This window comes from Linderina pennispora, assembly GCF_002104995.1.
Source record: "Linderina pennispora strain ATCC 12442 chromosome Unknown DL89scaffold_25, whole genome shotgun sequence".
Taxonomy (NCBI): Eukaryota; Fungi; Kickxellomycota; class Kickxellomycetes; order Kickxellales; family Kickxellaceae; genus Linderina; species Linderina pennispora.
In genome coordinates this window covers 1-12,154 of record NW_024468273.1, presented here as the reverse complement: position 1 = coordinate 12,154, position 12,154 = coordinate 1, and the positions used below count along the sequence as shown (strand labels likewise).

At 50.3% G+C, this 12,154-nt stretch overlaps 2 protein-coding genes across 2 annotated transcripts; both read left to right on the top strand.

Annotated features, from left to right (window-relative positions):
• Positions 1–8,145: 8,145 nt before the first annotated feature.
• DL89DRAFT_270817 (uncharacterized protein) lies at positions 8,146–9,177 on the top strand. The gene is made up of 2 exons (XM_040888833.1): positions 8,146–8,824; positions 8,868–9,177. Exons 1-2 carry the CDS (start codon positions 8,182–8,184, stop codon positions 9,071–9,073), a joined length of 849 nt encoding a protein of 282 aa, XP_040739714.1. The 5' UTR covers positions 8,146–8,181; the 3' UTR covers positions 9,074–9,177.
• A 372-nt stretch (positions 9,178–9,549) lies between these two features.
• DL89DRAFT_270816 (uncharacterized protein) lies at positions 9,550–11,821 on the top strand. Its single transcript, XM_040888832.1, is given in 8 exon segments — positions 9,550–10,178; positions 10,207–10,322; positions 10,345–10,437; positions 10,457–10,628; positions 10,702–10,801; positions 10,830–11,068; positions 11,111–11,611; positions 11,653–11,821. The coding sequence occupies 8 exon segments, from the start codon at positions 9,621–9,623 to the stop codon at positions 11,749–11,751; spliced, it is 1,878 nt and encodes a 625-aa protein (XP_040739713.1). The 5' UTR covers positions 9,550–9,620; the 3' UTR covers positions 11,752–11,821.
• Positions 11,822–12,154: the final 333 nt, after the last annotated feature.

Genomic DNA, 12,154 nt, shown 5'->3' with positions numbered 1-12,154 from the left:
TCCTGGCTGAGGTGTACTGCCGCATCCACAAGCGCATTGACATGGCTGGCCTGACCAAGAAGCTCAATATGAAGCAGGAGGAGGGCGAGAAGTGGATTGTCAAGCTCATCCGCGAGACACGCATGGACGCCAAGGTGGACTTCAAGGATAACACCGTTATCATGAACCCGAGCTACAACCCGATCTACCAGCAGGTGATTGAGCGCACAAAGGCCCTGGTGTTCCGGTCGCAGGTGCTCAACGGCGCCATCGACAAGCGCGGTAGCTCTGCCGCCAAGAAGGGTGAGCAGAAGCAGCAGAAGCAGCAGCAGCAGCAAACCTCCAAGAAGCGGGCGACCGAGTCGGCCCCCATCGCTGCCCAGTAGAGAGCGCGAATCCAAGTAGTTTATCCCAACCCCCTCGCCATCTCGCTTGAACACAAAAGAAATATTACTCAAATTTTTGTCGCCTTCATACATTACGCTACATGTGCTTTTTATCTTTTCTGCTGTTTATTCTCTACATCCCGGAGCGGTTCTAGTTGGTGCGGGCATAGTTGTTTTCGGCCACACGCTGCTGGAACCGCGCCTTGATGAACTGGCTAACAGACTTCAGATCGTCAATGCCCTTGTCCATGGCCTGGACAGCATCGGTCTTGTCCGTGGTCTGGATGCGCACGTTCATCTTGGCCTCCGAGGGGTGCGGGATCGAGTAGCCACAAAAGTCGACCTGGCTGTTCTGCATAATGGCCCACCGCAGCGCGTTGCCCAGCGTGTGGTCCTCCTCCTTGACACAGAAGGTCGCGGATGTCAGGTCCTGGCTGGCACCCGGCAGAATCTCGAGCTTGTCTTCGGGCACTTCCAGCAGCGCAATGTAGTTCTTAGGCTCCTCCTGTGGTGTAGCGTCGACGTCCATGATTGTGATTTATACAAAGAGAAAGGGAAGCAAATTGAAGCGAACAAGAGCTGCAGAAGCGAAAATAAAAAATAAAAAATTTATAAAGCCAGGCAGAGGTTTTTTTTCAATATTCCTAATGAACTGAGCCGATCAGGCCGAGTCGCAGCTGAGCTGGGTTGGAAAAGATTTTATTTGCAAAAAATGATCTAGAACTAAACAGACGTGTGCTTGGGCGGAGCAGCTTACCTAGAGAAGGGATCGGGATGTTGTCAGTACGTTGGATCCAGATGGCAATTGCACGCGCTTTCGCGGACGAGTTGTTCTGGTCAGTTAATGGCGGTTAAGCCGGTTGCTCTGCATTACACGGCACCTCTGCCGATTCAGAATTAGCATGGAAAGTTTGGATCATCAGCCCAGGGTCTGCGAAGCGCGCAGGCAGATATCGGGGATTCGTTACCTTTTAGAAATGCAGCATTGTTATTGTACAAATGAGTTGGAGAAAGCAGGCTACAGCGGTCCTGGCACCGGCGGATCGAAATCTAAGCGAGAGCAAGAGAGCCTGGTTATTAGTAAATATGGCCTCGTCTTTCTCATCTTCATCTGACATGAGCTGCTGGGTTCGTGTATGTTTTGATCAGTAGGGTATTTGTGTTTGGCTAAATACGCATGTTATCGACATTGACAGTCTCCGCCTGGGGCGGCGTCGTTCATCATATCACAACATGGAACAGGGGGAACAGGCGGGCGGAATATATCCCAGAGATACGTACCAGCACGGGGACACCATTGAGTAGATGAAAAAGCGACTGAAAAATTTTAGTACAGAGAAGAGGTGCTCGGCTGCTGGAAACCTGAAACTGGCGCTTTAAATGAGTGGAGAATTTTTTCACGCGCCGACTTGAAGCAGCGAGCCGGAGCCGCGGCTCGTCTTGGCAACTATCGGACCTGCATCGCTGTCCTTGGGCCTTAGGCTTTTCCCTCTTTCTCGCCATTCACCTTTATCTTTTGCTGTATTGAAAAGGAACTATGGACTTTGTCGACGAGCACTACTCGGGAGTGTTCAGGGCGCTAGCACACAGACACCATGAGTTGGGCGAGAGGGCCAGCAGCCACACCAAACTGGCTGGCCGGGCATTCGACCTGACAACACAGCTGCTCGGTACACCGCAGACTGCCTTGCCCGACGAAAGCACAGTTGCAGTCATCACCAATGATAATAAGGAAGAAGGCATGAGCGACCAGGCGCAGACCAGCAGGCGGCCAACCATCGCCAGCGCAATCAAAGACCTGGAGCTCATCGTCAGCACAGCATCGGAGAGCATCAGCATAGCGAGCAAGACTGATTCTGAGCTGGTGCTGATGAGCGCTGTTGCAGCGATCCATGCCCACACCATCGAGCAGCTGCTCTCTGCAGTCCTGCCTCTGTCCATCGACATGGACTACTGGGCGGCGCAGGACAGCGGCGCCATATCTCTGGCCTTGTACTTTGTCGAGTCTTTGCCAGCGCGCGCCTACGTCTGTATCACAAAAGCTGCTGCTGTAATGATCGAGTTCGCGATGCGCGATAACGTCAGCCTAAGGCAGGTTGCAGAAGAGCTGTACAACTTCCTGTCCACCAGGCTCCTGTTCCCTGATCTGCCGCTTGCCCGTAACGGCTCGTTGGCGAGGCTGCCGCAGGTGCCCGAGAAAGTCAATATTCTGAGCCTGACCCGGCGCGAGGTGCGCGGCAAGCTGCGCGGTCTGGAACTGGCACGTAACAGTCTGGCACTGCAGATCGGGCAGCTGTCGCAGGCGTCTGCGGTTGACAACCAGACGGCCATATCGGTTACCGGGCTGGTGGAGCAGATCGCTGATATCATCAATTCGGCTGACAGATCCAGGTCAGAGCCCATCTCGGTCCAGGGTGATGCAGATCTTGCCACATTGGCTGCAAGCACGCTGGACGTGGCCAAACGCATCAACAGCCTGTCATCCAGCCAACTGCACAAAATCAAGGCATACAGACGCCCGTCACTGTTCACACGAGCGTGGCTCCCCGGAATTGTAGTCCTTTGCAGCGTACGGTACTTGTCACAGTATATTTCAGGACGCAGCGAGGACATCGCCAACTGGGCGAAGGACAGCCTGACAACTATGTGCAACTATGTGTCGCAGTACATCATACAGCCGCTCCGAAGCGGCTACGAGACCATCCGTTACGGCAAGCACACTTACAGCGTCACCACCGAGGAATCACTGGCGTCAGACTTCCAGTCGCTGGAGGACATGGTTGTGCGATTTGCCTCCCGTTTCGGCAATTCCGATGCTACGGCTATCCACCAGCGTGTAATGGGTGGTGACCTGTCTGACGTCATGAGTGTCTATGCGCGCGAGATGCAGCAGCCATTCCGCAATGTTCTGTTTGGCGACCTCGTGCAGGCCATGCTGATACAGGTGCAAAAAGTCAAAGTCGACGTGGGCCAGACCATGGCAGCGCTTGACAAGCTGCTCAAATCCAACGAGCTCAACTTTTTGCTGCTCTCGACGGTGCCAGCCACCCTGACGCTGTACTCTGCAGCCAGCTGGGTCAGCAGCCTGTTGTCGCGCTGGATCAGCGGCGCCAGCCGGCATGCGGTTGCATCGATCCAGGTCTCCATGCGCGACATTGACCGACTGCTTAATATCGATGAGTCGAAGCCTGTGCCGCCGGCCGTGCAGGGCCAGCTAATCTGCCTCACACTTGATTTGCGCCGCCAAGCCCTGGCATTGCCGAATGCCGCAGCCCCTGGCGTCCTGAGGCTCGGTCACAATTGGCTGCCGGCTCCCCCCAGAGCGCGCTCGATGTTCCTGCAGGATGTTAGAGACCTTGAGAGCGCCAGGCTGTCTGGGCGCCAGAAGCGCCAAGTCATCGAGCGCATGCACCGCACATTCCGTTTCCTCTAGACCCATCGCCTATAAATATGCGCTTGTGTGACGAGGCCGTGGTCCACTAATGTTGTGTGGAGAGGAGGCACCGAACTCTCTTAAACCTGGGCCAATAGATACCAGGCTGGCAATCCTTCCTCTTAAAAAAAAACTAGCTCTTAACGGTCAATGTTTATGCGATTATGCACATAGGCTAAACATAGGCGAGAAACTGACTGAGGCTCATAGGCTCCACGCCCAGACACACTGGTTCTTTTTGCCGTTTTTTTTCTCGCTTGACTGGACTACAGACCGGATAGAGCAGAGGCGACAAAAGGCGATTGTTAGTGGCAGTGGACCAGCTGCAATCAGTGCACGACGCCAGGGATCGGCGTTGGTTTTTTTTTTTGATTGTTTTGCAGAAAATTCCAAGAACGTTTCCCCATTTGCATGGCCACTTTTCATCCCCAGACCTACAGTTATAAACCAGAGGTGCCCCCGCTCGCCCTCTCCTTTTCCGCCTACAAACAGCTCCTTTTTCTACACTTTTGCGCTAACGCCTGTTACACCTTCAGACCATATCATGGCATTTACGCAGCACGATGTGCACCAGCGGTTACCGTTATATCGTGCAGACAGCTATGACTGGGACAAGCCTAAATACACCCATGTCATCTCGACTGACCAAAGCCGGTGGCGACTGTCAGTCCGGTCTGTACCGAAACCCGTGGGCCTTGCTCTTTTGCTATTCATCGGTACTGTTTCGTATCTTATGTCGCTCCAAGGCGACAACCTCCTGTACATCAACGAGCACTTGGGAATCATGGGCGCTGAACTTGTGGTATCAGTAGCGTGTATGACTGCCGTTACCGTCATGCTTTACGCGAGCCGCATGCGCAGCAGTATGCGACGAGTGACATTTCTGGCGATGCTTGGCACAATGGTTGCGCTGTATTGCTACGACCACGGCGAGCGCTTCGAAAAGCACGGATTCTACAACCTCCTGGTATTTTTGGCAATCTATGTGCCACTGAACATAGCCATTGCAGTGTTCTACATACTGTGGTGCAAGATTGAGAACTTCCTCGTGTACTTTGCTGTTGGATCCATTATTGCTGGAATATCGGCAGGTATATCCCTGGTGCACTACAGACGCGTGTTTGACCAAGGCGTGCTGGGTCGATTCCAGTATATCCCCGGCGAGTGCCAATGGGTCGGCACTAACATCCCCTATGTCGACTTGCTACCTGCCGGTGCACAAAACTTTTGGGCTGGGTCATCAAAGTGCGCGAAGGAAAAGCTGCAGATCCGCGCGCACATTGACGAAACCGGCATTCTGCACGTGGACTGTGGGCATGAGGATAAGATCTATGTCGACGTGCTTCCCGATACACGCCTGTGGCCGATGAAGGACAAGGATCTATGGAATGGCTACAACCGCAATGTCCTGAATGCAACCCGGCGCATGCCCTACACCAGTGCACCCTTCAAGGTACCGCACGGCATCCAGTCGGTTGTTGTCCGGTGCGGATCAAGCAGCAGTGTTGTGACTCGAGTGAGCCCGCCCGCGCGCAGCCTCCCTCAATACGTTCCGCCTGCGGACTCGGATACTCGCAGAGACCGGAGCACTAATGACGACGACTGGTTTGATGTGAGCCAGATTGCGCACACACGGAGACAGCGCCCGAATGTTATTTTCCTGATGCTCGATGCCGTGTCTCATCGCATGTTTTTCCGTCGCCTGCCACGCACTGCACGTGTCCTGCGCACCTTGGACCGCCCCGGAGCCTCGCGTCTTTTCGAGCTATACCGCTATCATTCAGTCGGATTTAGCACGGATAACAACACCAAGGCCATGTTCGCTGGCGAAATCTACCCATCAAAAGAAAAGCAGCTACCGATCTGGGCATATTATCGCGACCGCGGATATGTGACAGCCCGTGTTGAGACTGGCTGCGACGACTGGCCGCAGGAATATCTGGCCGACAAGTTCGATCCGCAAACATTTGCGTTCTCCGACCGCAGTTTGGACTACGAGCTGACGTCGCCGTTCTGCCTGCCTGAAGTATACCCAGAAACCGGCAATGCGTTTGGGAATTTCAAGGGAACACACTCGATTACTGCACGGTGCTTGTACGGAAGGTATTTGCATGAATATGCGCTCGACTACATCCGCAAGCTGAAGCGTGATATTCGCGCGAGCAGGCGTGATGGAAAGCCATATATGATCACTGCTGCATTCATGGAGGGACACGAGGGCACCAGCGAAGTCCTTGCCACGATGGATCATGCACTGTCGGAGTTTATTGAGGGAATGCGCAATAGCGGCGAATTGGAGGACACTGTGTTTATTCTCGGCGCAGACCATGGTCTCCACATGGGACTAAACTTTGCCTTCACGCAAAATGGACGGATCGAGCACCAGAACCCATTCTTTGCCATGTCGATGCCTGAGTACCTGTACCAGTTTGCTAATGCATACCAAGAGCGCACAGGTGGTGGTCTGTCGCCATTCAAGGCGAACGAGCAGCGGCTGATGACTCCATTTGAAACGCATTATACGTTCCGCGTGCTGGCGGACTGGCCGAAATTCAATATTGACGACTGGAAGCGATCGCTATTTTCGGCACAAAAGGCTGGTCGCACATGCGAGGAGGCTGGTATCGGCGCCAGCTATTGTATGTGCAAGGTACCAGAGAGCCGGAATTAGCCGCAGTCACACTACGAGAATCCACGCTGCTATTCTCTCTTAAAATACATTTCATGCTGCATCCATCCAGCGTCATGTTACTTATTGCTGCGCACCCGTCGCGGCAGTCCCTGACGTCGACACGTCAGCCAAGTCAGGTGACCGCAAGCCAGGCGTTAACAAGAGCCCCGCTATAGTCTACGCTATGGAGGTAACGTCTAGACTGATGAATTGTACAAACGGCCGCATTGAAAACACCTCTACGCAACACGTCTATTCGCTATTCGCTATTTTATTCAGTTTGTTGAGAGGTTTTTAAAGGCGATAATTAAAACTTAACTAACACGGCAAGTCCATCAACTATAAATATGCGCTAGTGTGATGAGGCCATGGTCCACTAATGTAATGTGGAGAGGAGGCACTGGATTCTCTTGAACCTGAAGCCAATAAGCGCCAGGCTGCCAATTCTTACTCTATTTTTTTAAATAAAAACAAGCCGCGACGACGATTGCAGCTTAATGCATCCCACTTTGCAAGACGCGATTAGGCACTCCCCCTTGGTAATTCCCTACTACTAATCACATAATTAAAATTGATTTATTAATTTTATTTAGCTGCTTTGCGGTTTGGAAGTCATATGATAATTGTAAACCAGCTATCCACATTTCGCATATATATTTCTTCACTCCAATTATCTCCTATATTTTGCTTTATATATTCTTACCTTAGCAAAAAGGTATATTTTCTTATTAGAGGCTATCCACACATACTAGGCTACCTAATATATATTTAAGTCTTTCATAATTTATTATTCTTATATTATTTAGGCACTTCTATGAAACCTATTTTGTATCCTAAAAAACTTAGTTTATTTTTTATGACTAAGCCTGTATCTCAGTAGAAGTATGCTAATTATATTAATTGAAATTTTAAGGATGCTAATAGGGTTTAGTAGAAGTACCTAAATAATATTTGAATAAGAAATTATAAAAGAGTTAGGGGGTTATATAGAGGTACTTATTTAGCTATTAATTATTTATTTATATTATAACTACTGGCAATTTCAGTGAAATAAAAATTTCACCCAAACTACTATTAGCATCTTAGAAAAGTTTCAGTGAATATAGTTTTAACTAGAAAGAAAAACCTTTATATATTTGGGATTAATTATTATTGAGCAACAAAAGTCAATATCTCAATAGATGTGGCTAAGCAACCATAAGGAAATTATGTTCACTGAAACTTTTCTAAGATGCCAATGGCAGTTTGGGTGAAATTTTTATTTCACTGAAATTGCCAATAGTTTCAATATGCATAAATAATTGTTGTGCAGATAACTAACTCTGAATGACCTCCTATATATTGGTGGTCACTATATGGTTACCATAAATGTCAATACCAGTGATGGCCTAGTGAATGGTGCAACAGGTATCATGCAGCAGATAGACTATGGCATGCACAGACATGACAGCTCATTGAAAATTCCTCTTTGTATATGGCTAGAGCCAATGGATCTATGCTGTGGTGCAAAGAAGTGGCAGCAAGAACATGGTCTGGTATAAGACCTACAGATTCCCGCTGAGTGGGTGAACCTAGAGTGCTCTAAGGTCACAGTTAGCCAGCAGGAGGCATCACAGCTAGTAATCATTCGGGAGCAATTTCCACTTGCTCCTGCTGAAGCTATCACCATATATGAGTCCCAAGGTGCTACTTATCCCAAGGTGGTTGTCCATATGGGTAATCATAACAGCGGTGGAGCTGGCCGGAGCAGTCGCAGCCTTACAAGTTCTCTCATGTATGTTGCCTTCTCTAGAACAGTGTCAGGTAGTGGCCTCTACCTTATCGGTGACTTCAGAGAACCCTCACCGCCTGACAGAAATTCGTCTTTGCAGAGGGAATATGCACGACAGCAGCAGTGTCAGCTACTACCTGTATTTCGGTTTCTACGTGAGCCTTGTCAGTGTCAACAGCTGCTCTTTCACAATGTTCAGAGCTTTCGCGCACATCTCCAATTGGTTACTAGCGACAAGGTTTACATGCATAGCGACTTGCTACTCTTTGCAGAAACTTGGCTGTGTGAGGACCAGCCATGTGAGATACCAGGGTTCACTATGGTTGCTTCGGCTAGTAGAGGATCACATGGTTCATCTGCTGTAGGTGCTTGTTGTTATGTGTCAGAACGTCTCCAATCATTAGTCCATGGTGTAATGGCCGGGATCCAGCGATTCGGCCGCCAGTCAGTAAGTGCTGCTGTAGCAACAATCAGGGGGGCATGCTTCATCTCTATGTATGCGTCACCTGGCACACGCGTGGAGCAGATCAACAGCACAATTGCACCATACTTCAGCGAGACTTCCATGCGCTATGTTCTTGCTTGTGACATCAATATCGACTTGCGCAAAAATGGAGAGCAGCAGAGGCAGATGCAGGCATTGCTTAATAAACTACAACCTGCGAATGACCACTCCAAGCGACAGCTATTCTACTCGCGCTGGCACCAGAATCGATTACACATTTACAACCTTGTCGAATACAGAGGCAGGTGCATACGCCACGGTCTCAAAAAGTTTCTACTATCTGCTCTGGCTTCGCTTTAACTTCTGCGACGAGGCTTTAATATCTTAGATGTTTAAATAATAGATATTATCCTACTTATAAAGGTAAGAGGAATATCTAAAGCAGAAAGTGGAAGGTAATTGGGACTGAAGAAACGTACATACGAAACGTAGCTAGATGGCTTGCAATTATCACATGACTGCCAAACCGCAGAGCTGCTATATAAAACTCGCCAATCAATTGATAATGATGGGATTAGCAATAGGGAATTGTCAAGAGGGAGTCCCTAATTGCATCTCGCTTTGCGAGACGCATTATTTTTTTCGCTGGACTGGGCTACAGACCGGATAGAGCAGAGGCGACAAAAGGTGATTGTTAGTGGCAGTGGACCGGCTACAATCAGTTCACTATACTAGGGATGGGCGCTGATTTTTTGATTGTTTTGCAGGGCATTCCAAGCTAATAACCTGTTTTCCAATTTCCACGGCCATTTTCCATCTCCAAACACTCGGCTATAAACCAGAGGAAACTCCGCACGCCCTCTCCTTTTCCGCCTACAAACAGCTCCTTTTTCTACACTTTTGCGCTAACGCCTGTTACACCTTCAGACCATATCATGGCATTTACGCAGCACGATGTGCACCAGCGGTTACCGTTATATCGTGCAGACAGCTATGACTGGGACAAGCCTAAATACACCCATGTCATCTCGACTGACCAAAGCCGGTGGCGACTATCAGTCCGGTCTGTACCGAAACCCGTGGGCCTTGCTCTTTTGCTATTCATCGGTACTGTTTCGTATCTTATGTCGCTCCAAGGCGACAACCTCCTGTACATCAACGAGCACTTGGGAATCATGGGCGCTGAACTTGTGGTATCAGTAGCGTGTATGACTGCCGTTACCGTCATGCTTTACGCGAGCCGCATGCGCAGAAGTATGCGACGGGTGACATTTCTGGCGATGCTTGGCACAATGGTTGCGCTGTATTGCTACGACCACGGCGAGCGCTTCGAAAAGCACGGATTCTACAACCTCCTGGTGTTTTTGGCAATCTATGTGCCACTGAACATAGCCATTGCAGTGTTCTACATACTGTGGTGCAAGATTGAGAACTTCCTCGTGTACTTTGCTGTTGGATCCATTATTGCTGGAATATCGGCAGGTATATCCCTGGTGCACTACAGACGCGTGTTTGACCAAGGGCGTGCTGGGTCGATTCCAGTATATCCCCGGCGAGTGCCAATGGGTCGGCACTAACATCCCCTATGTCGACTTGCTACCTGCCGGTGCACAAAACTTTTGGGCTGGGTCATCAAAGTGCGCGAAGGAAAAGCTGCAGATCCGCGCGCACATTGACGGAAACCGGCATTCTGCACGTGGACTGTGGGCATGAGGATAAGATCTATGTCGACGTGCTTCCCGATACACGCCTGTGGCCGATGAAGGACAAGGATCTATGGGAATGGCTACAACCGCAATGTTCTGAATGCAACCCGGCGCATGCCCTACACCAGTGCACCCTTCAAGGTACCGCACGGCATCCAGTCGGTTGTTGTCCGGTGCGGATCAAGCAGCAGTGTTGTGACTCGAGTGAGCCCACCCGCGCACAGCCTCCCTCAATACGTTCCGCCTGCGGACTCGGATACCCGCAGAGACCGGAGCACTAATGATGACGACTGGTTTTGATGTGAGCCAGATTGCGCACACACGGAGACAGCGCCCGAATGTTATTTTCCTGATGCTCGATGCCGTGTCTCACCGCATGTTTTTCCGGTCGCCTGCCACGCACTGCACGTGTCCTGCGCACCCTGGACCGCCCCGGAGCCTCGCGTCTTTTCGAGCTATACCGCTATCATTCAGTCGGATTTAGCACGGATAACAACACCAAGGCCATGTTCGCTGGCGAAATCTACCCATCAAAAGAAAAGCAGCTACCGATCTGGGCATATTATCGCGACCGCGGATATGTGACAGCCCGTGTTGAGACTGGCTGCGAAGACTGGCCGCAGGGAATATCTGGCCGACAAGTTCGATCCGCAAACATTTGCGTTCTCCTACCCGCAGTTTGGACTACGAGCTGACGTCGCCGTTCTGCCTGCCTGAAGTATACCCAGAAACCGGCAATGCGTTTGGGAATTTCAAGGGAACACTCGATTACTGCACGGTGCTTGTACGGAAGGTATTTGCATGAATATGCGCTCGACTACATCCGCAAGCTGAAGCGTGATATTCGCGCGAGCAGGCGTGATGGAAAGCCATATATGATCACTGCTGCATTCATGGAGGGACACGAGGGCACCAGCGAAGTCCTTGCCACGATGGATCATGCACTGTCGGAGTTTATTGAGGGCATGCGCAATAGCGGCGAATTGGAGGACACTGTGTTTATTCTCGGCGCAGACCATGGTCTCCACATGGGACTAAACTTTGTTTTTACGCAGAACGGACGGATCGAGCACCAGAACCCGCTCTTTGCCATGTCGATGCCTGAGTACCTGTACCAGTTTGCTAATGCATACCAAGAGCGCACAGATGGTGGTCTGTCGCCATTCAAGGCGAACGAGCAGCGGCTGATGACTCCATTTGAAACGCATTATACGTTCCGCGTGTGGCGGACTGGCCGAAATTCAATATTGACGACTGGAAGCGATCGCTATTTTCTGCACAAAAGGCTGGTCGTACATGCGAGGAGGCTGGTATCGGCGCCAGCTATTGTATGTGCAAGGTCCCAGAGAGCCGGAATTAGCCGCGTTCACACTACAAGAATCCACGCTGCTATTCTCTCTTAAAATACATTTCATGCTGCATCCATCCAGCGTCATATTACCTATGACTGCGTTGCTTCAAGTGTCTATTGTTAGGACACAGACTATCTATGGCGAGTGTGACACAGAGCACAAGTAGCTCAAAGGCATTATTTACCGATCCGCCTTTCACTCAGCACACAAGATGTTCTTTTCTCAGTGATACCTGCCGCTGATAGCGCCGATACCAACAGCTTGACTAGTGGGTGCATGCTGTTGAGTAATGTCGACAATGTCCCGCAGCTGGAGCGTGCCTATTGAGATTCAATAAAAAATTTTTTGCGCCATGTAGTGGCTGTCTCATATTGTCGTTTTCGACAATCCACGGATTGTCGATATTGAAAA

Excerpts from the sequence above, each read along its gene's own strand:
- DL89DRAFT_270816 (XM_040888832.1), top strand. The coding sequence starts at position 9,621 with ATGGCATTTACGCAGCACGATGTGCACCAGCGGTTACCGTTATATCGT. Across the intron at positions 10,179-10,206 it reads TATCGGCAGGTATATCCCTG|GGCGTGCTGGGTCGATTCCA; the intron begins GTGCACTACAGA and ends TGTTTGACCAAG. Across the intron at positions 11,612-11,652 it reads AAACGCATTATACGTTCCGC|CGATCGCTATTTTCTGCACA; the intron begins GTGTGGCGGACT and ends GACGACTGGAAG.
- DL89DRAFT_270817 (XM_040888833.1), top strand. The coding sequence starts at position 8,182 with ATGGGTAATCATAACAGCGGTGGAGCTGGCCGGAGCAGTCGCAGCCTT. Across the intron at positions 8,825-8,867 it reads CATGCGCTATGTTCTTGCTT|GCAGATGCAGGCATTGCTTA; the intron begins GTGACATCAATA and ends AGAGCAGCAGAG.